Source organism: Gopherus flavomarginatus, chromosome 5 (assembly GCF_025201925.1).
Source record: "Gopherus flavomarginatus isolate rGopFla2 chromosome 5, rGopFla2.mat.asm, whole genome shotgun sequence".
Classification (NCBI taxonomy): Eukaryota; Metazoa; Chordata; order Testudines; family Testudinidae; genus Gopherus; species Gopherus flavomarginatus.
The window spans coordinates 153731969-153758224 of record NC_066621.1 but is presented as its reverse complement, the minus strand read 5'-3'; the positions used below and the strand labels follow the sequence as shown (position 1 = coordinate 153758224).

The following is a 26256-nucleotide window of genomic DNA, read 5'->3' as shown; positions in this document are numbered from 1 at the left end:
TGCCCTCAACCGGCCGTGGAGCCCCTCCCCTGGCCCCACTCAGCCTGCAGCCTGGACCTGCTGCGGCTGGGGCAGTACAGCTGGAGTGGCCCGGACCCAGCCACGGCCAGATCGGGCCCAGCCGCAGCCAGTGCAGTGCGGCGCGGGTATTGCTGCAGGGAGAGAGTGCTGGGGGCGAGGCAGAGTCCTCTATCCCTGCGGTAGCCCCAAAGCACCCTCCTGCACCCCAAACCCTTCATTCCTGGCCCCACCCCAGAGCCCACATCCCTGTGCCCCAACCCTCTGCCCCAGCCCTGAGCCCCACTCCCACACACTGAACCCCTCGTTCCCACCCTCACCACATGAATTTTGTTATGTGCACCAATATGAAGGTGTGTGTCATATTAGTGCACATAACAAAATTCATTCTGCACATGAGTGGGAAAAATTAGAGGGAACCCAGCTGATCACCCTCCTCTTTATAACCACCTTTGACACACCTGAAGACAGGGAGTGTGTCACTATAACAATAGTCTGTTCCGCAAAACCTGGACTGTGTTCTACCTCCCCAAAAGCGCCGAGGAGCATTGGCAAGAACAGATGAAATCCTGGAGCCGCTGAAGTCAATGGCAAATCTCCCACTGACTTCAGTGGAGCCAGGGCTTCACTCAAAATATGGGCTTGACCAATGTCAATACACAATCCATCCAGGCTGCTTGTTTTCATATTTCCCATGTCTTAGTGGCACCTATTATGTCCTCCAAGCCAGCCAGCTCATCAAGTGATCCATCCCGTTGCCTAGCTCCAGCTTCTGGGAAACGGAGGCTAGGCACACCATCCTGCCCAATAGCCACTGATGGACCTATCCTCCAGGAACTTACCTAATTTTTTTTTTAACCCTGTTATAGTCTTGGCATTCTCAACATCCTCTGGCAAGGAGTTCCACAGGTTGACTGTTGTTGTGTGACAAAATACTTCCTTTTGTTTGTTTTAAACCTGCTGCCTATTAATTTCATTTGGTGACCCCTTAGTTCTTGTGTTATGAGAAGGAGCAAATAACACTGATTCAGCTAGTCTGGTGGTCCCCAAACTTTTTACTTCGCAACCCCCAAAGCCCTGTCCACACCCTCCCCTTTGGGGCCGAGAGTGAGGCCATGGCTCCGGGAGGAGGGGAACACGGACAGCGGTAAGAGGGTCAGGGCTGAGGGCACAGCTGAGGCGGGAGCAACGCCTTGGCCAGGGCCAAGGCCGACATCCGGGACCCGAAGTGTGGGATTAGGAGCTGGGACCAGGGCCAGGAGCAGAGCTGGGTGACACTCCCTTCCTGCCCTGCATGAGGGCTGGCCCGGGCTCCAGCCGCACCCCGCGAATGTTCTTCCACATCCCCCCTAGGGGGACCTCTGAGCTAGTCAATACCTCATTGCAGTAACGAGAGTAAGTAAACTGCAGGAAACCATCAACCAAGGCAATGGGATTAGCACGTGTTTCTGCGTACCAGATTCCCAGGCAACCTCTGCTTTTAGCTCTGACAGATCCAGCAACCGGCATTGCAGCAGCCTGGGGTTGTATCTGATGAAAGAGTCACGTTATACAGACATGCTGTTCAATGCGCTCCCGTCCATGCTACTTACTGGTAGAGATTTTTCACAGACTGCTCGCTGCTGGTGAGTATGTAATACGGCCCTTCTCTCTTTAGGTAATCAGTTTCGCCTCTGCTGAAACCCACTCTGGCTGGCAGCTCCAGCTGGACGTTGTAAGACTCCTTGGGCCGAGTCCCAAAGAACTGAAGGCCATCATCGGGATAAAGGAAAAGGGCATAGCTGTCGGAGTCATCGTAGGCTAAGACTGCCTGGAAGGTGTTCAGCTGCAGAAGAAAGCAACATCACAAATGTACGAGAGACTTGTTAAACGGAGGAGGCTCGGATGCGAGAGTCACCGTGAGAGAAAGCCCTGGAATGAGGGACACAAACTGACCTCAGCTGCATGGGACTTTGGTTTTGATGAAATTAGTTCAAAGCAATTCAAAATAAGGGTGAATCAAGGGGGTTTGGAACTCTGGGACCAGACTGGGTAACATCTCCTGTGACGAAAACGCGAGAGGTAGGGACAACGGCTAGGATTTTGCAGGAGAGTTATACCTCTGAAATTCTCTGGAAATTGGGCATCTCATTCCCTTGGATAATCCCACTCAACATGCTTAGCCAGAAAATCTGCCAACAGCAACCCTCTCTTATCCCCTTCCCCCTGTATGTCCAGCATTAGAATTATTACAACCCTTCATGCCTCATTCATTGAAGGGAGAATTATTACAACAAGCGCCTCTGGATACTAGGAAAATAATTTAGTGTCACAATCTTGCATGTGTTGCAAAATGATCCATAAGTGTGATATGTTCTGGGTGTTTAAAAGGGGATGGGGGGAATTGTCTCCCTGTTACTCTCTCTCACACACACACCCCTAGCATTCAAGAGAAGAGAACGAGGGACCGGAATATTCACTGGAACTACAAAAAAATGTGCCATCTGGGGCTTTTACCCTGAAGAGAGACCTCCTAGCATATCACAGGAAACGCCAGGTGAAAAAATTGGGACTGGAATGTGTTGCTAGAACGGCTGTTAGCAACCTCAGCACTGTAGGGAGGAATAAATGCAGTATTCGCCTTCCACTTTTCACGGGATTTGTGTTTGACTGAATTCTAACACGGAATTCTTGCCTCAGCTCGCACAGGAAAGCAGCCAGAGATCGATAGAGGCTCAAGAAGAACCAAAACCGTTCCACATTCTGCATTCGTTATTTTGTATGGGAGAGAGTTGGCTCATTGGCTCAACGGGATGTGGTTTAAATTTGGCTTAATGAGCTTTTTGTGCAAATGGTCCCCTTCGAACAAGGAGAGAATGATGAGTTCACACCACAATGATCCCATTATGAGGCATTTCCACTGTTTGGAAATCCAGGCACAAACTTCTACAGTATTGCCCACCAGCCAGTCAGACCATGAGACTCACCATCTGTCCATAGATTAATCCTCCGTCTCCAGACATGTTACGTGTGAAACAAATTTTGCCAGCCCCAGTCTCAGTCCCTAGGGAGCAATACAACCCAATCTCTGGGCAGGACAGCAGAGGACCGAATAAGGGCAGGAGAACAGGGCTGCAGTCAGGAACAGAGATCATTCACTAGACTGTGTGGGGACTGTGGTTTCCATAGCTCTTTCTCCCATTACCCACCTGCCTTTCACGCTGATCTGATGTTCAGACATAAACAACCCTCCCAAGACTGTCAGCGTCCTTGCTGGGGTGGGGGGAAACCGCGTTACATAAACAGGGGCTGTGTAGGAATTAGTGATGACGAACACGACATCCTCGCTGACCCCCACCAAGTGGCAATGACTCCAGCTTCTGTCTGACTGAGATGGGGCAAAAGAGACACCTGAATTTGCCACTGTGAGCGCCGTGAAGTCTTTTTGAGCATCCTCCGGCTCCAGGAAGACACATTATTATTAACGTGAGGCTAGATTCTGCTCTCATTTATACCTGGAGTCTCTATCTCACGTCTCTATATAGCTATATCTCTAGTCATAGAATCATAGAAATGTAGGGCTGGAAGGGATCTCAAGAGGGGGGCCAAGCCCATGTGCTGAGAGAGTTAAATATACCCAGACCAGGGGTTCTCAAGACAAAATTTTTGGTGGTCTCAGAGTGCGGCCATCAATTCTTGCTGGTGGCCGCTCTCACACTTTTTCCCAAGATACTTAATCTGCTTTAGGAAAGACATAAATATGCACACAGACACGTCCAAATCATTGTAAATTATATATGGCTAGCTAGGAAATCTGCTGTGAAAAAAGATCCTTGTATGTTTGTTAATATCACTTTTCACAGCAGACTTACTCAGCCCTGGCAAGCCTGGGGACAAATTCAACCCTGGAGAAGGGTCAGGGGAGGCAGCGAGGGTTGGGGACGACAGGGTGAGTGGGTGGCCAGGGGAGGTAGGAGCCTGAAGCCCTGTGGCCAGATCCCAAAGCCCCATGGCTGGGGAATGGGGCTCAGGGACAGAGCCTGAAGTTCTGCGGCTGGAGCCCAGGGCCTGCTGCCACGCAGCCGGAGCCCAGGGCTGGAACCTGAACCCCCGTGGCCAGAGCCTGCCGCCTCCCCAGGGCTGAAGCCCAATGCCTTAGCTCCACCACCTCTGGGGCGGTAGGGAACTCACTGGCTGCCTACTCCTCCAGTATTGTGTCCCAGGTGTCTCCGGAAGGGGGCAGGGCCCAACCCCTGCTGACAGCCCCAGCAACAGCAACCAATGCCAAGGCAGTGCATCCAGGAGCAACAGGGAGGGGCCTCTACTTTGCCACGTCCCCCCCATCACGGTCCAGGAGATTGTGGCCACAAGAAAAGCCCTTGGTGGCTGCATGCGACCACAGTAGCCACATTTGAGAAACGTGACTTAGACCATCCCTGACAGGCGGTTGTCCCACCTGATCTTAAAATCCTCCAAGGATGGGGTTCCACAACCTCCCTAGGTGCCTGTTCCTGTGCTTAACGACCCTTAGCGTTAGAAAGCCTTTCCGAATATCTAACCTAAATCTTCCTTGCTGCAGATTAAGCCACTTCTCGTCCTGCCAGATGGACATGGAGAACAACTGATCACTGTCCTCTTTACAACAACCTTGGACATATCTGAGGACTGATGATATTTCCCCCCCTCAGCTTTCTCTTCTCTAGATAAGTATGCCCAGTTCTTTCAACCTTTCCTCAGAGGTCAGGTTCTGTAAACCTCCTCTCCTTTCTTCTGCTCTCCGCTGGACTCTCTCCAATTTGTTTGCGTCTTTCTTCAAGTGTGTTGTCCAAAACTGGACATGGAACTCCAGCGGTGGCCTCAGCAGCGCTGAGTGGAGGGCAACCATTAACTCCTGTGTCGTCCATACGATGCTATTGACTTCAGTGGAGCTACTCCAAATATACAACAGGATCAGATGAGATCAGAACCCATTCCAAAGCCCTGAGATTGTCACTTTACGATCACTTAGGCTATGTCTATGTAACCCACACACCTCCTAGGGGTGGTGCTCTGTCCCATCTTGTGGCACTCAGTCCACATAGAGCGAGATTAACGAGTCTGCTCTACAGCCTTAGATAAGACCCACGTGGCTTTTAGCTCACCCTGTAGAGGCTCATGCACCAAACTCCAAAAGTCCCAGGTTCAATCCCTCCCGCTGATGACCAGGGTCTGTCGGCGTTACATCTACACTAGCAGTGCTTTACCAGCTTACCATACTCCCAGTGTGGACGCAGCTATACTAGCAAAGCTGCAGTTTGTCTGAGTATTGTAAAACCCCTATACTGGTAAAAGTGCAAGTTTTGCAGCTTTATCTCCATTGTGCTGGCACAGCTCTGTCAGTCGGGGATCACACCTCTTTGCACCCCGACTGACATAGCTATGCCTGCAGAAGGCTGTAGTGTAGACATGGCTGGCTGTAGCCCTTGTCTACACATAGGTTTTGTACCATTATCAATGTGAATTTTTTCCCCCAATATAGTTCTACCGGTGCAACCCCACATGTGGACATAATTATATCCGTATAAAGATGCCTTGTACCAATGTCGCTTATCCCTCCTCCCAGTTACTGTATGATATCCCAGAATAAACACATTTATCCTGGCATAACTGTCCCAGCACCAGTGGCTTGGTACGATGTGTGTGTGTAGACAAGGCCCAGTGCACGGGAAAGCAAGCTGCTAATTCCTCAGAAGGTGAATCAATAAACCACATGTCTCCTTGGAGCATATGTACCTTGTAACCAACACCAGGCCAGATGGCTGGCCCATGTAAATGGCGTTGCTCCAGTGAAGCCAGTAGACCTGTGCCATTTTACACCAGCATTGTCTAAAAACTAGTTATAAGCAGGAATTTTTGGACTGACTGAGGAGCAGCTCCAGTTAGCGAAGCTCATAGGGTGTCCTAAAATTAAAAGAGGACTCCAGTCCATTGTCCTTGGGTGAAATTCACCCTGGGCAGCCACCCAGCACATCCACCTCCCTACCCACGTCTGTGAGACCCTTGTCACCAGAGCATCTGAGGGCTTCACCAACACTATTTGATTTCATCCTCAGTCCTCATCTGAGGTGCTATTAGTCCCATGGGAAACTGACACCCAGGGCGGCTTAAAGGACTTGCCCGAGGTCATACAGGAATCCTGTGACTCAGCCAGGAACTAAGCCCAGAGTGCGAGTTCAGGGCCCTATCCCCATCCTTCCTCCTCAAAATAAGTGCTGAGCAGGTCTTGGGCTGGCCCTCTGCACAGGGCTGAATTCACCACTTATGGGCCGATCAGCCACATAAGCACTGCATTGTTTCACTTGCATGGCTCCCGGATGAGACATTCATCTGCTTCAACGCTGTCCTAAACAAATCCCACTTCCCTTCCTTCCTCCCCACAGACTCCCAGCGAGATACTCCCCTGCAATGGGGCTCTTCCATCATTTTTCTCTATTTTATCTTCCTGGCTCTTAACCCCAGCTCTTCTTTTCCTGAGCACACAAGAAACTCCTCCACAACATCTGATTTTTCCTTCACAACCAGGGGACTTTTATCCTTCCCGATCCTTCTGTCTTCACATAATCTCCCAAACTCTCTCTCCCAACTGAGCACCAAGTCCTGGCTTCACATCAACACCCTTGGTTAGAAGAACATCAGGAGACTAGAGAGAAAACACATCATTGGCCACGTTCTTGACTTCGTTACATTGCTAGCTCAGTGGATCTACACTGGGAGAACTGAGGGCAGAGGCAGACCCCCTAGTACAATATCATCAGAACCCGTATAAAACTGCTGCCTCTATTACCAAAGTGTGCTGCTACCAGGTGGGCATTTCGAGAGGCCCTGAAAATTTGGGGTGAAATCCTGGCACCAGTGAAACCAACGGGAGCTTTGTCATTGACTTCAGCAAAGCCAGGACGTCACCCTTAATCAAGCGCATGTTTCCTCTGAATGTTCTGCAGAGCGTTCACTATCGGCAGGCGTTCACAGCTAGCCCCTTGCAGAGTAACTAGTCTCAACTCATCCTGAGTGAGTTACCTTACAGGACAATCAATCCACACCCCTGATCTGCTGAACAGCTCTGGACTTGCCTTTGAACTTTGCCCCTAGTTTAAAGGAATCTTTGTACTGCATTCTGAGTAATCCCCAAACACGATTATCCTGTATCTCACACCAGCCCTCTCGTGGCTAAAACCCAATTGACTGCTTTGGAGTGACTCCTTCTTTGCACCAATGGGAGGGAAGAATCCGTCCCCCAGTCTCTACTTGAAACATTTTTTTCCTGAGTTTTGGGCTCACTGATTTAATGAGGCTGAATCTGTGTGTCCATCAATTCCCCACCTGGAAAGTGCGTAATAATACTTCCTTTCTCACTGTCTTTGTCTTGTCTTTTCATACAGGCAGGGACTGTCTCCTGCTATGTGTATGTACCAGCGTTAGTATAACACCAACAGATCGCGGCTGTCGGTGGGTGGGATCGAATCTAGGATCTCTGGAGCTAAACACATGAGCTTCTACTGCAGGGGCAGGCAAACTTTTTGGCCTGAGGGCCACATCGGGTTTTCAAAATTGAACGGAGGGCTGGTTAGGGGAGGCTGTGCCTTCTCAAACAGCTAGGTGTGGCCCGGCCTCCGACCCCTAACCGACCCCCCCTGCTTCTCGCCCCCTGACAGCCCCCCCAGGACTTCTGCCCCATCCACCACCCCCTACTCCCTGTTCCCTGACCGCTCCCGGAATCCCTGCCCCTGACTGCCCCCCACCGCCCCATCCAACCCCTCCTCTCAGTCCTGATTGCCCCCTCCCGGGACTCCTGCCCCATCCACCAGCCCCCACTCTCTGTTCTCTGACCACCCCTGGACAACCTCTGCCGCCCCATCCAACCCCTCCTCTCCTTCCTTACTGCTCCTCTGGGACCTCTACCTCCATTCAACCACCTCTGTTCCCCACCCTCTGACCGCCCTGCCACCTATCCACACCCCTCTCCCCTGACTACCACCCCCAACTCCACTGCACTCTTACCACACTGCCTGGAGTGCTGCCCAGAGTATCGGGTCAGGCCGCGGCTCTGCAGCTGCCCCAGCGGTGGGGCGAGCTGAGGCTGCGGGCGAAGGGGGAACAGCAGGGGAGGGGCCGGGGCGAGCCTCCCAGGAGTTCAAGGGCCAGGCAGGAGAGTCCCGCAGGCCCTACTTTGCCCACCTCTGCTCTACTGCCTGGGCTAAAAGCCACATGGCTCTTAGACAAAACTGTAGCAGACTCATTAATCTCTAGGTGGTCCAGGTACCGCTAGAGGGGACTGTGCCCCACCAAGCAGGCATGGGTTATGTACTTCCCCTAGCCGAGCAGGAACACCCCAAGCTTCAGAGACTTCCCAGCTGATACCCCAGACGAGGCCCCGCTTGTAACACTGTCGGCAGGTGGGATCGAACCTGCAACCTCTGAAACTCCGTGCAGGAGCCTCTACTGCGTGAGCTAAAAGTCAGGGGGCTCTTCGGTGGCTGTAGCAAACTCATTAACTCTAAATGGTCTAGCTGCCATCAGGGCCAGCACAGCCCAGTAGGCGACCTAGGCGGTTGCCTAGGGCACTAACATTTGGGGGGCGGAGACCGCGGAGGCTGGATCTTCGGCCGCCCCGGTCGTCATCAGTATTTCGGGAGAGGGACATTCCGCCACCTCTGTTGGGGGTGCCATTTCGGGGGCGGGACCTTCTGCCACCTAGGGCGCCAAAAAAGCTGGCAGTGCTCCTGGCTACCACTAGAGAGGGACCGAGCACCACACCCAGCAGGCCTGGGTTACACTAGCATAAAGGAGTCCTGCTCTCAAAACGGATCCTTTAAGGGCTGCTGCAATGTAAGCACATAATTAGAATGACCTGCTAGTGTTTTATTTGGGGGAAGGAAGGAATTGAAAGTATGTTTAAAAGCCTTTCCGGAGAAATGATGGAAAATGAAATCCTATTCATGATCCGGTTCTAAGTGTGCTGATGAGGGTGAAGTCACGGAAAGATGCCCTCCCAAGTCCGTTAGCCTTTGGCTTGACCGACGCGCAGCGGCATGGACTTTTCTCATTACAGTAATTTCAACGGCCAAAAAAGGGGCCCAGCTCTATTTGCAGAGTTTCCTAGCACTTCCACAAGGCAGTCATCATCCCTCCTATATAAAGGGAGTTTGTTGTGAAGGACACACCCCCACACTCACAACCACAGGCATTTAGGACTATGCCCCAGTGACAGCAATTCAGCAACACAAACAAAGCTACACAGAAAAAGATCTCAAAAGGGGGAAAAAAAAACAAACCAAAAACACTCTACAAAGCTGGGCAATCAGAGACTGCACCAAATCCATCCCTGCTGCAACTTCACTGCAGTCAACAGAGTTTAGTCTGGGGCTTGAGTCCGCCACTAAGTCCTCATTGAGCAAACTGAGGATAATCAGACAGGATCCCTGCCAAAGTTTGCCAGAAGGTTTAGGGAAAAATCGGACAGATAAGAGGGATGGATGGAGTGTAAAAGTCAGAGGTCAAAGAGCAAGAAAGATCAGCTCAGAGCTTGTTATTAGGCTGATCTCAGCGGAGTTTGGCCATCTAACACTTGTTAAAAGAGCCATAGAGGGCAAATTCCACCTTAGTGCAGCTTCCCAGAGCTCCAGCTAAGGGTAAGTCAGATTTCAACTCGCTTCAGTGTGCGGGCTGCCAGAGACCATACCGCTCACAAACACTGTTTCTGTTTTCAGTTACTTGATCGAGATTGTGTCAGTGTATAAGAACACTGGGGAGAAATGTCTGTGAAATGCTGTCCCTAAACAAACTAAGTAGCAGCATTGTTAGCTACAGGGTATTGATCCAGCATTGCCACATCTTGTGGTTATATTGCAAGTCTCATTTGGTGTTTATTTTAAAGCCCCTGCTCTTGGAATCATGTGATTATGTGAGAATCTCAACTTGCATTTTTTTAAAAAAAAGTAAGGTTCTAACTCTCATGCATGTGGAGAAAAGCTTGAAAATGTGACCCTAAAGGTTCAAAACCTAGAAGGCAAATAGAACCCCCTTTTTCATAGAATATCAGGGTTGGAAAGGACCTCAGGAGATCAGCTAGTCCAATCCCCTGTTCAAAGCAGGGCCAATCCCCAGACAGATTTTTGTCCTAGATCCCTAAATGGTCCCTCAAAGATTGAACTCACAACCCTAGGTTTAGCATGCCAATGCTCAAACCACAGAGCTATCCCTCCCCTCCTTTTTAAAAACAGCCTCATGATTTTTAAGCCACTCATGATTTTTTTTGAGTGGGAGCAGCAGATTTTTGAACACTTGAGTTCAACAATATTGTTGCTCCTGGAGTGATCTATGCTTGGTATGTAGCAAGTAGTGGATGTTTTAATTAGGAATTGTATGATTGTTTTCCCTGAGGCATACTGCAACTTCCTCCTTCAAAAAGAACACATTTTTCTTCACTTCCATTTGGTATCGGGTTAGGAAGTCCTGAAATGCTGTCACTCCATTTCTATCACACTCCTTCCCAAAGCTGCCATAAAAACCCTCAGCATAAACCCCACCGGGGACCCACATTTCCTATACCAGTCCAACATCCTGCAACGGAGATGCACTGGCATGGCACCAAAACCAGGCCAGGCAGCTCCAGCGACAGCAGGCCTGCTAAGCAGCGGACTTTTTAAGAAGATGTGTTGTGTGGAGGACTGCACTCCTGATCTCCACTTAGCACAGTGTGGGATTTTTCTTCCAGTCAATCGGCCAACCTACAGGAGACCCGCTGGGTCCATAGAGGAAGGTGGTGGATGATACTGCTCCACCTGGGAATCAGAGATGCATTGCCGACAGGAAAGAGGCACTCTGACAGCTTGAAAAGCAACTGGACATTCAGCCAGACTGTGCCTCTGTTCATCACAAGCATGGAGAGGCAGTGCTGATAAACGACCCAATAAGAACCCTTGGGAAGAGAAAAAGAGAGTCTATTTGTAAGGTTCTTGGGGTCTTGGAGAAAAGGGGCCGGGGGCCAGTGCTTTGGAGATCTCTAAGTCCTAAAACAGGCTGTCCCACATCAATGCTTGAGCTGGAGGAGCCGCAGAAAGGCATTCGTGGGGAAGCAGCACTAGTCTATATGCTGTACGGATGAGGAGAATAAATGTCAAAGGAGACCTAGTTTTCTCAAGACACCCTTGACTGTTGCAATCTCTTAATACTACAATACAAGTTAAGTGCAGAATAGTGGAATTATCTCACCTAGGGTGACCAAATAGCAACTGTGAAAAAACAGGACAGGGGGTGGGGAGTAATATGCGCCTATATAAGGAACAGTCCCTAAAAACGAAACATCTGGTCATCCTAATCTCACCACACGGCAATGCTGGGTCACATTACCTCCACCTTAGGACCAGGCTCTTCTATTTGCCTTCTTATCATCCAAAAAACAAGGGGATGGCCAATGAAATTGAAAGGCAGCAAATTTAAAACTTGATTAAAGGAAATATTTTTCATATACAATGAGTGGTTGGTTAGCCTGCGGAACTCATTGCCACAAGGTACCAGCGAGGCCCCAAGTTTAGCAGGATTCAAGAAAAGGACAGGGCACTTGAATAGAAAACTGGATAATGGGAAGATTCAGCGTTACATTACACTAGAACCTCAAAGATACCAACGCCAGAGTTCCGGACTTATTGGTCAACCAGACACCCCCTGGAACCGGAAGTAATCAGGCAGACGCGGAGACAGACAGACAGACAGAGACAAAATGCAAATACTTTATTGCCTTTGGGCTTTAGCTTGCTCCAGACGGGGTCAGAGCTTCTGACCCTTGGGAGCACTGGGCTCAGGATTTTAGACCTGGGGGAGTGCTGAGGCTCGTGGCTTCAGCCCCGTGGGGGGCACTGGGGCTCGGGGCTTTAGCTATGAGGGGAGCACTAGTTTCAGCCCCCAGTGCTCCCCCTGTAGCCAACACCCAGGCACCCCTCCCCCCACTCAAACCAAGAGCAGAGCTGTGGGGAGTCCCAAGCCCAGGTGCCCAGCCCCACAGGGCTCCTCCCATATCTAAAGCCCAGAGCTCTGGTGCTCCCAAGGGTCAGAAGCTCTGACCCCACCCTCAGCCCTAACACACACCCCCACCCGTGGCTGCAGCCCCAACCCTCCTTCCCTCTCCACCCCTTCCAGAGGATTAAGTGCATAATGTCTTGTTCAGAGTTAAGGACATTTCAGCATTACAGACAACATCCATTCCCGAGGTGTTCGTAACTCTGAGATTCTACTGTAATATAATTTTTTTCCAAGTTGAGGGGGGATATATGCAGTGTAGATGTAGCCATGATATAACTATAATATGTATATATAAATATTATATATAATCATAGAAAAATTCATGCTTCAGGATACAAACTAGCTCCCAACTGATAGGGTTGGGAAGAAAACTCTTTACTGCAATTTATTCAATAATTGCCCATCTCTGAAGCATCTGGTACTAGTCACTGTCAGGGACAGGGATGCTGGATTAGATGGACCGACCACTAGGCTGACCTGGGATGGCAACTCCTATGTTCCTATCATGTTGCAACATAATGTTAGCATGTCATCAGCAAGCTGCATGCAGGCAGCTCAGAACAGAAAAATCAATGGTATTTTTCAATAAGTTTTTCTCTGCAACCCAAAAGAATTCCAGATTAAAAAGAAGACTACAGCCAGGCTTGCAGGGCACGTGAGAGATTGCAAATAGTGCTGTAAAAGTCAAGGGCGGGGGGGCGCACTGACAACACTAGGAACTCCCTAACCCCTCAGTAAGGAATCAGACCAGCGAACCAGCCTTCGTCATGACAGCAATTTCCGCCTTCATGGGCCAGAGCCATAAAATGACTTGGGAATCCAAGTGCTGTGAATCTGAAAGCGTTTCAGTCTATTCATGAGTGTTATCAGTTCGTGTCACTGAAAAGCATCCATCACAGCAGGAAGTTCTTGAGACCACATCTAACTGGTGCCTACTTTTCCATACACAGTATCAACCCCCGGTGGAAATTCTGAAAGCTATTCCCCACAGACATTTGTTAATGAGTAACTTGGAAAACAAACCCCAGAAAAGGAGACTAGGATCCCAAATCATTAACAAAATGTTTGGAGTGCTTAAAAAAATAATAAAAATCACAAACTCTGGCCAAACCCTACTGGAGATACTCACAAGTATCAGTCTCTCTGAGCCAGATTCTGATCTCAGTTACACCAGCGTAAATCCAGAGCAACTGCACTGAAGCTACATTTGCAGCTGAACCTTTCAGCAAAGATCAGTGGAAGATTTCTGCACCATCTCTAGCTAATACCACCACCCGGAGCATTCAAAGCACCTGGTTGGTTTTCTCTTTGTCTATATTTAAGCCCCTTTGTTTTCAGTTTAAATCGATTTTTACTGAAAATATCCCGGGTTTTACAAAAAGTATTATTCGTTTTTTTCTGATTTTCACCCTACTTTTGTACCATTCAAATATATTAAAAAAAATAGATGTATTTTCCTAATAAAACGATTTATGTCATGCAATGGATTGTAGTAGGATAATACATTAGTCTGTGTGTATATGCGAAGCTGCCTGTTGAAGCAAGGCTTTGTATTAGTCTGGAAGATACACACAATAAACAAACAGGCACACACAATAAACAAACAGGCACACACACAAGCTCTGAAGTGCGTGTGCATCTGAACACACCGATGAATATTACGCCTGCCACGTACACAATTCAAGCTGTAAGAAGATAACGGTTTAAAGATCTGACACACTAACATGGGAAGAAAACGAAAATCTGTCTCAGAATACATTTCAGAACACAAGGAAGTATTCAACATTTAAAAACAAAAAAAGGCAAAAAGGATGAAGGCAAGTCTATGTGCTGCAAATGGTGTGGCCCAGTACTAAATGTAAATATTTACAGGCTAATAGTTCTAAGTCTACAACCGTAAACTGTTTATTCGAATGAAAGGATTTATTTGGGGATGAGATGCATTGTTTTCTTAAACTCAGAGGTGACATTTTGTTTTCCGTTCTGCAGCAAGCCACACTGAATTCCATTCATCAAAGCTATTGAATATGTTTTTCCCCTGTCCTTCCATCCACCAAAATAAACCCTATTTACCCAGAAAAATTAACAGTTTTTCCCACTGATTTTCACCTGTTTTTGTTGTAGTAATAAACACCAATAAATTCCCAGGAAAATTCAATATAATAAAAACTGAAAACGAAGGGCCCTATCTGTACTGTGCTGCAAGGTTTTTGCAGCAGAGACCAAGTCTTTGTATATGTTGAGTGGATGCTGTTAGTAGTCAAATTAGGATAGCTCATGACCGTTGATTTCCACCATTGGTGTTTGCACGAGAGATTGTGAATCCCTTGTGGGCAGTGACTGCCAAGAGTAGCCCAGCGGATTTCAGCAGGGCTCCTTGGAGTAAGGGTCTCACAGTCGGTCCTTAAGGGTTTTGTGAACGGTATTCTAGCCTCACCATGCGAGATCCAAGCTATGCTGCCATCAGCTGTTCAATTGTAGACACTCTGACTATGGAGTTTGGGCTGTGACCCTAAGTGTGAGCTCTGGCTCAGCTCATGCTCCATGACGGGTTAGAGAGCATACGAGTGGAAAGTCCAGGTCTTAGAGTATATGTCTACACTGCACAGTTAACTCAGAGGCACTTTAAGTCCAGGCTAGCCAACCCAGCTGGAGGTGTGGGTTAGAGCCTGAACTCCACTTTAACTCTGGTTGAAAGCTGATGAGGATTAAATCACTCGAGTGATGCTATTCCTCCAAAGCTCTTCCTACAACTCCCCCAGAGGACAGACAAGTTTTTCAGTAATGGACATAACTTACAGGGAAAGAATCCTAGAGCATCTCAGCACAGAGAAACCTGGGATCTGCACCCAGATACACATGAGTAAGGACAGAAACACCGGGGACACAGTAATGCAGGTAGGACTTTGTGTAACCCACACACCTCCTGGGTGTGATGTTCTGTCCCATCTACTGGCACCGAGACCACTGGGAGAGAGATTAATGAGTCTGCTTTACAGCCTTAGCTAAGAGCCATGTGGCTTTTAGCTCATGCACTATTAAAATATATAGAGAGAAAGGAGATGTACCTATGTCCTAGAACAGGAAGGGACCTAGAAAGGTCATTGAGCCCAGCCCAGCCCCCTGCCTTCACTAGCAGGACCAAGTACTGATTTTTGCCCTGGATCCCTAAGTGGCCCCCTCAAGGGCTGAACTCACAACCCTGGGTTTAGTAGGCCAATGCCCAAACCACTGAGCTATCCCTCCCCCCAAGCTTCCCAAGTTCAATCCTGCCTGCCAATGACCAGGGTCTGTCAGTCTTACATTTGCAGTGGGCATGCTCACACCTGAGTGAGGCTAACCAGGGTGCTCAGACCCTGGTGCCAATCACCTGGGATAACTGTGCAGTGTAGACATAACCTTAGTCTGGAAACTTGGTACAGATGCTCAAAAAAAAAAAAAATTAAAAAAAAAGGAAAAAGAAACAGGGGCCATCAACCTGGGTAATATTTGCCTGCTGTATTTCTGGTTAGAAACCTTCTCCCAGCCACATCTCTCTCTGGAATTACACTGTTTCTTCAGATCCCAATGGGACCACAGCAGCTAACATTAACATTGGCCTTACCTTCTTGGAGGGCTCCGAGTTTCGAGAGACTTCCTCATAGGCACCCACATTCTCCCAGGTGGCAATGAAGGCATGGATGGGAGCGAAGGCAGCGGCAGCTGCACTAGGAAATCCAGCATGGATAAGGTGAGCGGCTTGGCCCAGTACCTCGGTGGACTGATCCTCCCGGTAATAGATCTTCCCCCTCCCACCGCTGGTGTCAATATCGGACAAGAAGGGGGCGATGGCTGGGAAGTCAGTGGGGAAGTCGTCGTCCACGTACTGGGTCTCTCTAGGGAAATCCTGGGTAGAGATGATCCCATTGGTCCCTACCTACAAGAGACAGCAAAGAATTCTGCTCAAAGCACCCTCCACCATTCAGTCCACCCACACAGGACTCCTGTCAACAGGCAGCAACAGCTGCAGTGCAGAAAGATCCCATTCACTGCAACACCCCTGCCCCCCTCTGCATCATCAGTTCCTCCCTCTGAGCCAAGTCCTTCCACCCACCCCATCCAGGGGCTTTCAGTCCAGCAGGGGCCCCATCACAAGGGACCTCACCTACCCAACATTACAGGGGGGGACAAAGACCTCAACTTCCTCCCTTTCCTCTCCACCCATGTGAACTCCATCCCCAGCTGCAGGCTCACTCCAGGCAACCCCCACACCACAGAACGCAGCTGGGCACAATGCTTTCCAGCACTGTTAGCTAGATAGAGGGTAGGGATAGGGATAGCTAGGTGAAAGGAAAACATGTAGGACAATGTACGGATGCACCAAGTTCTTTGCAACTTCCCAGGCCAAGGCTGGGCAAACTACGGCCCCGCATCCAGTCTGTCAGACCTTTGAATCTGGTGCTCGAGCTCCTGCTGGGGAGCGGGGTTGGGGGCTCTTGCCCCAGAGCTGCCCAGAGGATTGAGGGAGCCTGGGGCAAAGCAATTTCAGGGGCCCCTTCCATAAAAAAATTGCAATTCTAGAGAATACTATATTCCTGTGGGGCCCGGGGCAAATTGCCCCACTTGCCCCTCTGGGCGCTCCTGGCTTGCCCTGATCTGGCGCTCCAGCTGGGGAGCGAGGTCAGGAGCTTGCCCCATTTCGCATGTGCTGTGGCTCCATTCAGCTCTAGAGAAGCAGTGGCATGTTCCCTTCTCCGGCTCCTACACCTAAGGGCAGCCAGGGGGCTCCACACGCTGCCCCCGCCCCAAGTGCCGGCTCTGCAGCTCCCATTGGCTGGGAACCACTGCCAATGGGAGCTACAGGGGCAGAACCTATGGAGGGGGGGTGTAGCCTGCCATGCAATTTCCATAGCCAGATGTGGCCCTGGGACTCAAAAGTTTGCCCAGTCCCGGACCAATAACCCCGCTGCGGGCGGCCCCTGGCGCCTCCAGCCCCCAGGTGACCGTAACCTAGCCAGGGCGAGGGGTGGCCGGGAGCCCCGAGCCGTGCAGCCGCGGGTTCGAGCCCCGGGCCCGGCGCTCCGCACTCACATAGAGGTGGCTGAAGCGCGTCTCGTAGAAGAGCAGCGGCTTCCCGAGCGTCACCACGGCCGAGGTCTCGTCGTCGCCGTCCTGCAGCAGCCGATCGCCCCGGGGCGCCCCGTAGGGGAGCAGCTCCCGCCGGGGAAGCGCCGCCACCGAGCCCAGCAGCAGCAGCAGCAGCGCGGGGAGCCCCATGCTGGGCCTTGGGGGGCGGCGGCAGCGGTGGCCCGGGGCTGGCTCCCCTCCCGGGCGGCGGCAGCAGGAATCTCCAGCCCACGAGCCGCTTCCACCTCGTCCGACCTGAGCTCCCGGCGCTGCCCTGGGCCGGGGCGGGGTCTCGGCTCTGCCCCGGCGCCGCGATTGGGCGCCCCGAGCCCGGCCAGCGTCAATCACTCCCGGCCCCAGCACGCCGGAGTCGCGCCGCATCTGGTTCGTGTTAAGCCCGGCGGTGCCAGGAGCTGGAACCCGGCGCCCCGCGTGTGGGGACGCAGGGGGCCCCCGATTGCCTAGGGGCGGAGAAGCAAAAGCCGGCCCGGCTGGTGCCTTCCACCCCGGCTGATAGGGGGAAAGGTCGGGGTTAGTATAAGCCCCTCTTGGTATGGGTCTGTCAGCGATGGTCCCCCCGCTGTGGGGTGGTGGAGGGACTGACTCAGCCCCATGCTAATGGCTGCTCTGTTCACACCGCTGGCCAGCCATGCGCTATGGGGCTGGGAGTGCCAGCGTGGCCCTGGTGTGGGGAGCCCTCTGGGCCGGTGTGGCCACCCTGGGTTGATGGCCAGAGTCGTTCACTTGACTCCATCTCCCCACAAGGCAATCAGAAGCTGCACGACTTGGAGGAATGCCTGGCAGGTCTCTTGGCCAGCTGACGACAAGGAAAAACGGAAACACACACACAACTGTGGGCTGATGTGGCCGTGGAGATTTGACACTGGGGTTTTGCAAACCCCCAGCGCACAGCTGGTTGCCCTTCATTCCAGCCCATCCTAACAGGGGTGCAGGAAGCCAGGGAAACCACACCACTCACTCAAATGTTGGACGGCTGAGAGTTTCACCAGGGGTGAGACCTTCTGGGGGGGACCTCCATTTTGGGGTGCCCAAGTTGAGCCCCCATAAAGGAGCCTGATTTGCCAAAGGAGGGGTGCTTGGCACTCCCCAAGACACAGGCCCCTTTAAGGTGTCTCAACTTGGGCCCCGAAAAATGGAGGCAGCCGGTATCGCCAGCCACCTTTGATAATCTTGGCCTGATTCATTGTTGGGCATGGTGTAAACCTGGAATACGTTTGCGTACAAAGAAGATTTTTAACAGCCATGAAAGCATTCAGGAGGGCAATTATCTAGTCTAACATCCTCCGCCTTCTGAAGCTGTACACTGGGAAGAAACAGGCTGAACACCGCGCTGATTCATCACTGCCGTGTCTGGCCGTCACTCGGACTGTCCTCATTCAGCTTGTAATAAGCCGCTTTGAGTGGCCATAAAATGTACACTTTCCCACCTGCTGATTTGCAGTGGGTAAAACCCACAAATGATCAGCCCCCTTTTCATGCCATTTTACCAGCATCATTACATACAGTTTGAGAGGGAGGGGCTGGTTATTCTGGACAGTTTGTACCTAATCGCATAGTGTCTTGTATTATCCGCCACTCACAATTCCACAAAGAAGAAGATAACCAGCTGGAACCAAATGGAATGGTGGTCAGGGCCGTCTGCGACATCTTTTCTGTACAGCATTAGCCTCCTCCTACTTTCTCTCCGAGGAAGAAGTTGTTGAACAGCCTCTGTTATAACAACCTGCAGAGCAGAGCACACCTTCCGTTACACTGCTTGTGAAGCCAGAACACCCAGGTTGCCACTGGTGTCTTACAAATGCGTAGATAGCTACTTGCTTAGCAGCCTTCCCCCTACCCTGTTATCTTGGGCTGCATTGTGACTCCATAGCTACATAGCTCTGGGCATGGCCCCATTGCCATAGCCTGCAAGTGCCTAAATTCACACCTCCTCACACCTTTCCCATAGAAAGATTAAGCGACTTGCCCAAGATAAAACAGGAAGAGGATTGAACCCAGCTCCCCTGACTCCCACTCCAGTACTGTAACCTCAGGCCCTATGAGACTTAACCACAATTTGAGGACTTCAAGAGCTCAGACATAGGTTAGGGGGTTGTTTCAGGAGTGGGTGGGTGAGAGTCTGTGACCTGCATTGTGCAGGAGGTCAGACTAGATGATCATAATGGTCCCTTCTGACCTTAAAGTCTATGAGACTTAACAGCACAGCCTGCCGTAAGGGGCAGTGTGCCCCACTGGGGACTTCCAGCGTGGGAATAGGGCCGGAGTTAGGGGCAGGCAATTAGCTGGGAGGACTTGGGCAGGGCCGGGCTCGGGGTGCTGTATCGAGGTAATAAGGTATTCCAAATTTTAATAAATTGAAGGGGGAGGTGCCAAAGACGCTCCTTTCCTGGGACACTATTTGGTCTAGGACAGGCCCTGCATAGGAACATGGCTGGTGTGCCACTTTCGAGCAGGGTGCAGCGTACACCCCCGACCCCACCCCCAGTACACAGCTGGCCACGGCCCTCGCCCCCTTGGGAGCTAGCAGCACTGGAGCAGCTCATGCACTCAGAGGAACACAAGGATGGAAACTATGCCTGGAATGAAAATGGAGGTCTGGTGCGAAGGTGCCTTTCCCCTCGCCCCCCGACCTCCAAACACACACACAGTGCACCCAAGTCTTTATACTCTATGCTACTCTGGGCAGGGACCTCTGTTTGGATCTGTCTGCAAAGTGCCATCTGCACCAATGAGGCCTGAGAGTCAATAATATTTAACCCTGGACCCTGGAGGGAAAACTACAGCTAGACTCCATACCGGAGAGCGTGTGAGAGTTTGTGGGGCCGAAGCGCAGACAGGAAATCCCCACAGCCCTTGGAGAGTTGATTAGAAATTGCACCAGGGGAAGCTAAGAAAATAAACAGGAAATGCTCATTTCTCCTGGGATGGTTTGAAGACAAAAACTGATTCCAAGCAATGTTGTCATTGTGCTTCTATTTGAGGTTTGGCGTCTTACGGCGTAAGGACCATGCTGAGAACAGGCTGCTTTGGGTTACGTTTTGAGTCTACAAGGATCAGAACAGGGGCAAAGGATTCTTCCTAACTGGGGGGGGACCCCAACCCTGCCCCTCTTCCCCCTGAGACCCCACCCCCAGGCGAAGCCAGAAGCTGGAGCCGGGTTGAGGTAAGACCCTCCACCTGCCCTGAGCAGCTCCTCACAGCTGCCTGGGCTCCCTGGGCCACTTTTACTTGAGCTGGAATCCTGCTTCCAGCCTGGGCGGGGCCTCAGGGGGAGGGGGTGGGGCAGGGGGCCAGGTCCATGGCGAAAAGGCCCATCCATTTTCAAAGTGGGAGGGTCGTGGCCCCTTCCCTGCCTTCCTTCCCCCTTTCCAGCACCCCTGAATCAGAAGAGAAACAACATTGAGTTCTTAAACCTAACCTCAAAGCCTAATCATCTTCATGTGTGTGCCTTAGGGCATGCACTGGTGCCCATTCATTGTTGTTATTCATTTGTATTACTAGGGGGAGCCCTACTCATGGACCAGGACCCAGTTGTGCTAGGTGCTGTACAAATACTGAACAAAAAACAGTCTCTGTCTCCCAAGAGCTTCCAATCTAGGCATAAGACAAGAGCTGCAAAAGGATTCAGACAAAAGGGAGAGCACAAGGAACCAGCGAGATGAGAGAGGTCAGCCTGATCAGCTGCAGTCTCAGCACAGCAGCAGTCTAATAGTGGTTGCGTCGCAGCAAAGGAGCGTTTGGAGCAGGGATTTGAAGGGAAATATCGAGGTAGCTTTGTTGACATTTACGGGGAGCTCCTCCCATGCAAGACGGGCAGCAGAGGAGAAAGTGGGAAAGGGCCTGTTTGAAAATGTAACAAGTGAGCGCTGGGAGTTTTTCAGTGCCTCCTAAATTAACAGATCGGCAGCGCAAGGTTGCTAGTGTATTTCATGTAGTCTCCTCCCCTCGTCTGCTTCCCTGGTTAGAGGAAGCCCTTTCTGGGGTTGATTTATTTGAAGGGGAGAGCTGTGGTTACTGCCTTAAATGTTCTTCTGGTCTCTTGGTGGAAAAGCTTTTCTCAAAGAGGAAGGGCCTGCTGGTAAGCGGCTGGACTCTGGCACAGGGTTAGTTTCACTGGTACTATTTGTGCTCACAATGGTCTAGGTTTTGTAAGGGTGTGGGTTTAAATGCCACCACATGGTGCTCAAGACATAGAGACAGTGAACACGATCATCCTGCTTCACATCAGCAGGGATTTTTAAAAAAAAACTTTGCAGGGATGTAAACCCTCTGGCTTCAAGTCATAACCCAAGCGCTGGGAGCAGGAGGAAACAGGAGATCTCAAAGCACTCTAGAAAGGAGAGATGGGGAAACTGAGGCAAAGGGAGGTTACAGCAACCTGCCCAAGGGCACCCAGCAGGCATGGGGCAGAGAGAAGAACAGAGCCCAAATCTTATGAGTCCCAGTCCAGTGTGTTACTCGCTATGGGAGCACTATGCTCCTAAAACAGCTGGACTGAACTGATGGATGGGAAAGCAAAAATTAGTTCAATACTTCTGTGCACAGTAAAGGTGAGCTTGGTGCAGTATTAAACACAGAGGGTGAACTCCCAGCCCCACTGAGATGAGTGGGAATTTTGCCTTTAGTGGGACCAGGCTTTCCCCGCCTAAACCAGGCATTCAGCCTGGCATGATACCTGCAGCAGCTCTTATCAGTGGTTTGACAGAGTGCAGGCAACTGTTGCTCCTGTTAACACGGCAAACTTTTTACATGCACAACATTCAGCACCGACTCCCTGCTAATCTCATCAGGGAAGAAAAGGGAATGTTTCTCTGGAGCATGTCAATTCCAAGAAGGCTTAACAGATGTCCCTGTGGTGACATAACGGGACAGCTCCGCTCTCGTGCACAGCTCTAACGTCGCTGGTAAGGAGCTAGGTCAGGATCATTTTTTAAAGGGGAAAAGCATTAAGATGCTTAAGCAGCAGGAGACCACACCACATGGCAGAGGCGCTCAGGAAGGGAGAGAGGAACCATATGAGATGGATGGAGGGTATTTCCTCCCTTTCCCCTCTTCATATTACTAATCTTTTGGCTTTCGAGTGAATCTCTTGCAGCTGCTCCATCTTGGCCAAGGACCCTTTGGGAGCAATAGATGCTATCACGTCCAGGCTGGAGCAGCACAGACCCGCCACAGGAGTCCTTTGCAGCAAGTGAAGCACATGGGGGCCCGTTTCCTCACCCTTAAAGGCTAGGGGTGAAATCCTGGCTCCCCTGAACTCCATGCGAGTTTTGCCACTGAAGCCAGGATGCCAACCTAGATTTTCAAAATGGTGCCCAGCCCCCAGATATGTGTAGATGGCAATTGTGTGCACACGGACACGGATGATGTAGCTGAGCGGCTTCCCCAGTGTGTCTCTGTCTCTCTTTCACCTTGTCAGATACATAGGCCCTGATTCAGAAAAGCCTGCCAATCCGGGAGAGCAGTACACACACGCTTACGTTCCACCAGTGGTCTAGCACATTCTTAAGTGCTTTCCCCCAAAGCAGGGCCTTAGTTTGTACGATATGAGACATGGTCTTTTTTTGTTGTTGCGTGTACAAGGCCTGGCACAATGGACCCTGAGTCAGGACCCCTGGGTGGTACCACAGTATAAATGGTAAATAATGTACCACCAAGACCGGATGACAACAAGCTGAGGCAGACCCACTCTTGTTAAGGCAGAGGTCATGCTTGGAGCTGTGGGAGAAGATGGAATCATGAGCAGGGATGCTTTAATCTAGCACATTTCTAGGGAAGACGTCTGCTATTTGTTTGCCAGGTTCATGCCCAAGGGGCGGGAGGAGGGTGGGTAGATTTCTAGCGTGATGGTGTTTTTGTGATAAGAACAGCCGTATTGGGTAAGACCAAAGGTCCATCTAGCCCAGTGTCCTGTTTTCTGACAGTGGCCATTGCCAGGTGCCCCAGAGGGAGTGAACTTAACAGGCAATGATCAAGTGATCTCTCTCCTGCCATCCATCTCCATCCTCTGACAAACAGAGGCTAGGGACACCATTCCTTACCCATCCTGGCTAATAGCCATTAATGGACTTAACCTCCATGAATTTATCCAGTTCTCTTTTAAACCCTGTTATAGTCCCAGCCTTCACAACCTCCTCAGGCAAGGAGTTCCAGAAGTTAACTGTGTGCTGTATGAAGAAGAACTTCCTTTTATTTTATTTCTTTTATTTGTGCACAACAGAGCCGTTTCTTGGATAAATGCTTTGGGACAGAGCAATAATTTGCTCTGTGTTGTACAGTCCAAACCAGCTGAGACATTTGGCAGTCACAAAATAACAGAATAAGACCAACAATTCCTTTCATGATGGGTAGACCTCTAAATAGCTATCAGATGACAACAACTTTGGGTCACGACTGGTATGAGAGATCCTATGTTTAGTCCATTTGGCCTAATTCGCAGTGCTGAACTTTTCTTGTGGAGACTTTGGCTACCACTCCAAATGCAGAACACAATATCCTCCACAAAATAGGGCTGCAGCTGCTGATTTATCTTTGGTAATGATTGCAGCTGATTGCTTCTCTCTTTCTTTTTTTAAGTGAATGTTTTTGCCTTCTTTTTGTTGTGCTTTTCAGTGAGACATCGATGATCATCTACTACAAAGATACACGCTGAGCATAGACACAGGTCTGCAGGATTTATAGCTCGTGTGATTCTATATTCACAGGAGAAGTCAATTTTCTTCACTCTTGTCCAATTTGTCCTTCCTCCACATTTCCAAAAGCTGGCAGTGCCCCCTGGGTTTTGCAGTCATTATTATTGCATAGCGCCTAGGAGCCCCAGTCATGGCCAAGATCCTAGTGTGCAAGGTGCTGTACAAACACAAAGAAGTCCCTGCCCCACAGAGCTTACAGTCTAAAGTATTGGAAAAGAGACAACAAATGGATACAGACAGGTTCTCACTGCTCTATACGGCAGCACACACTAAACCCTGGGATAACAGTGTAACTGAATCATGCCATAGGCCACCCACTGATCTCAGGGACACCCACTAGGTAGGGGTTACACAGTGATCTCAACAGTCAGGATTTGGCTCAGTGTTTCTGCCCAAGGAGATAATTTACTGAGGCCTTCACAAACAGTCACTTTTCTGGGTGCCTCACTGCCCAACTCGTGACCCCGGAGCTTTGATTGTAAGAGCGACCGAGCACTTGCAGCTTCAATACCCCCATTGACTGCAATTCTATCTATCTGTAGCAGCTGAGCACCTCACAGTCTTTAATGGACTTATTCTCACAACCCCCCCTGCCCCGGGGGATGGGGAAGTGCTATCACTTGTGGAATGGAGGCCCAGAGAGAGACGCAAGTGACTTGCTCAAGGTCACACAGGAAGTCTGTGGCCAAACAGGGACCCACACAGGAACCTGGCTGGGTCTCCTAAGCCCAAGACCAGTGCCATAGTCACTGGCCCATCCTTCCATCTCTGGACTTGTGGGTGCAAAACATTTCTGACAAAGCCAGCTCCCAGGTGTCAAAAATGGAGGAGCCTGAAATGAATGACTACTGTTGAAAATGTCTTTAGCTTTGTTTGTTGGCCAACTGAACGGCAGCTGTGATTTGACCACACAGATTCCTGAAAGAAAGATACCATCTGTGTTCTATAGCCAGCTGGTAGTTTAGGTCTTTCACCTGGACAAATGAAGTGCAGCAATGGGAAATGCTTCTCTTAAACCTGTTCACTCTGCTCCTTGCTCATCATCCCTTGTCATGAGGGTCTGATTCTGCACCTTGGAGTTGTGCTAGGATGCAGTTGCAGGGTCATGTGCTGATGATTTTCTCAGTGAGATTTCCTGTTTCCCTGATACTGAAAACTCAGAGAAAGTTACTGGGAAATTCTTTGATTGGGGCTCTTTACTAGTCAAGCTGCGGATGATCATAGAATATCAGGGTTGGAAGGGACCTCAGGAGATATCTAGTCCAACCCCCTGCTCAAAGCAGGACCAATCCCCAGACAGATTTTTGCCCCAGATCCCTAAATGACCCCTCAAGGCTTGAGCTCACAACCCAGGATTTAGTAGCCCAATGCTCAAACCACTGAGCTATCCCTCCCCCCAATGTACACAGCATGTTCTCACCACATATCCCCGAGTTGTGCTAAAGGCTAACGCCGCCTCTCACCCAGCAGCAAATAAACGCTGCTCATAGTCTTCGGAAGGGAAAATAAACTTTTTCTCCATCCCACTCGTTTTCCATGTGATCGCGGCAGCTGCAGTAAGAATAGCTGATGTTCCTCCAAAAATTAGCGATTCCCCCTGCTGCTGCAACTCCCACAGGTCAGCACGAGTGGAAGTGCAGGAGCCTATTTGGAGAAATGCTAGATGCAATCTGCAGCTATTAGCCATTTTCTGTGTCTGCAACAGATGGATCTAATTATAGTCAAATGGGCACATTGGCTGGATGCTCCGATTTCTTTCCTTAATTGATCCAAGCTGCTGAACCATTAATATTAAAAGCTTGATCACAAATCAACAACATTCTCTCACACAAATCGCTACAGGCAAGGAGGAGATTGGTTCACTTTGGCCCAGATCCTCCATGGCATTTAGGCTCCTAAATTCCACTGAAATCAATAGATGTAGGAGCCTGTGAGGATCTGGGCCTTTGAACCCACTTTTGCCCCGAGCTAGGAACAGCCATAGTGAGCCAGACCATTTATCTTTCTAGCCTCTACTCTGTGACAATAGTCAGTACCAGCTGCTTCTGGGGAATGGTACTGGACTCCCCCTAGTAGACAACTCTGGATTAAACTGCTGATGGATGATGTTTTTTCCTCACCCCCACCGGTTAGTAGTTATTGCTATTGCACAAGATGTAAAGAAGAGGATTTGGTCCTTTGCATGTTTCTGTATCTCAGCACATTAGGAATGGCTCTGTTTGAGCCTTGGTAATGTGGAACATAAACTCATAGGACTGGACGGGACCTCGAGAGGTCATCTAGTCCCGTCCCCTGCACTCCTGGCAGGACTAAGTATTATCTAGACCATCCCTGATGGGTGTTTGTTTAACCTGCTCTGAAAAATCTCCAATGATGGAGATTC

At 50.2% G+C, this 26256-nt stretch overlaps 1 protein-coding gene across 1 annotated transcript in view; it reads right to left on the bottom strand.

Annotated features, from left to right (window-relative positions):
- The window catches only part of NID2 (nidogen 2), a 49869-nt gene extending 32559 nt beyond the window's left edge, over positions 1-17310 (bottom strand). Inside the window, exons 1-3 of the mRNA XM_050954591.1 lie at positions 17125-17310; positions 15659-15970; positions 1611-1843 (exon numbers count right to left, since the gene is read on the bottom strand). Coding sequence (XP_050810548.1) covers positions 1611-1843; positions 15659-15970; positions 17125-17310 — 731 coding nt within the window. The remainder of the gene's footprint in view (positions 1-1610; positions 1844-15658; positions 15971-17124) is intronic.
- Positions 17311-26256: the final 8946 nt, after the last annotated feature.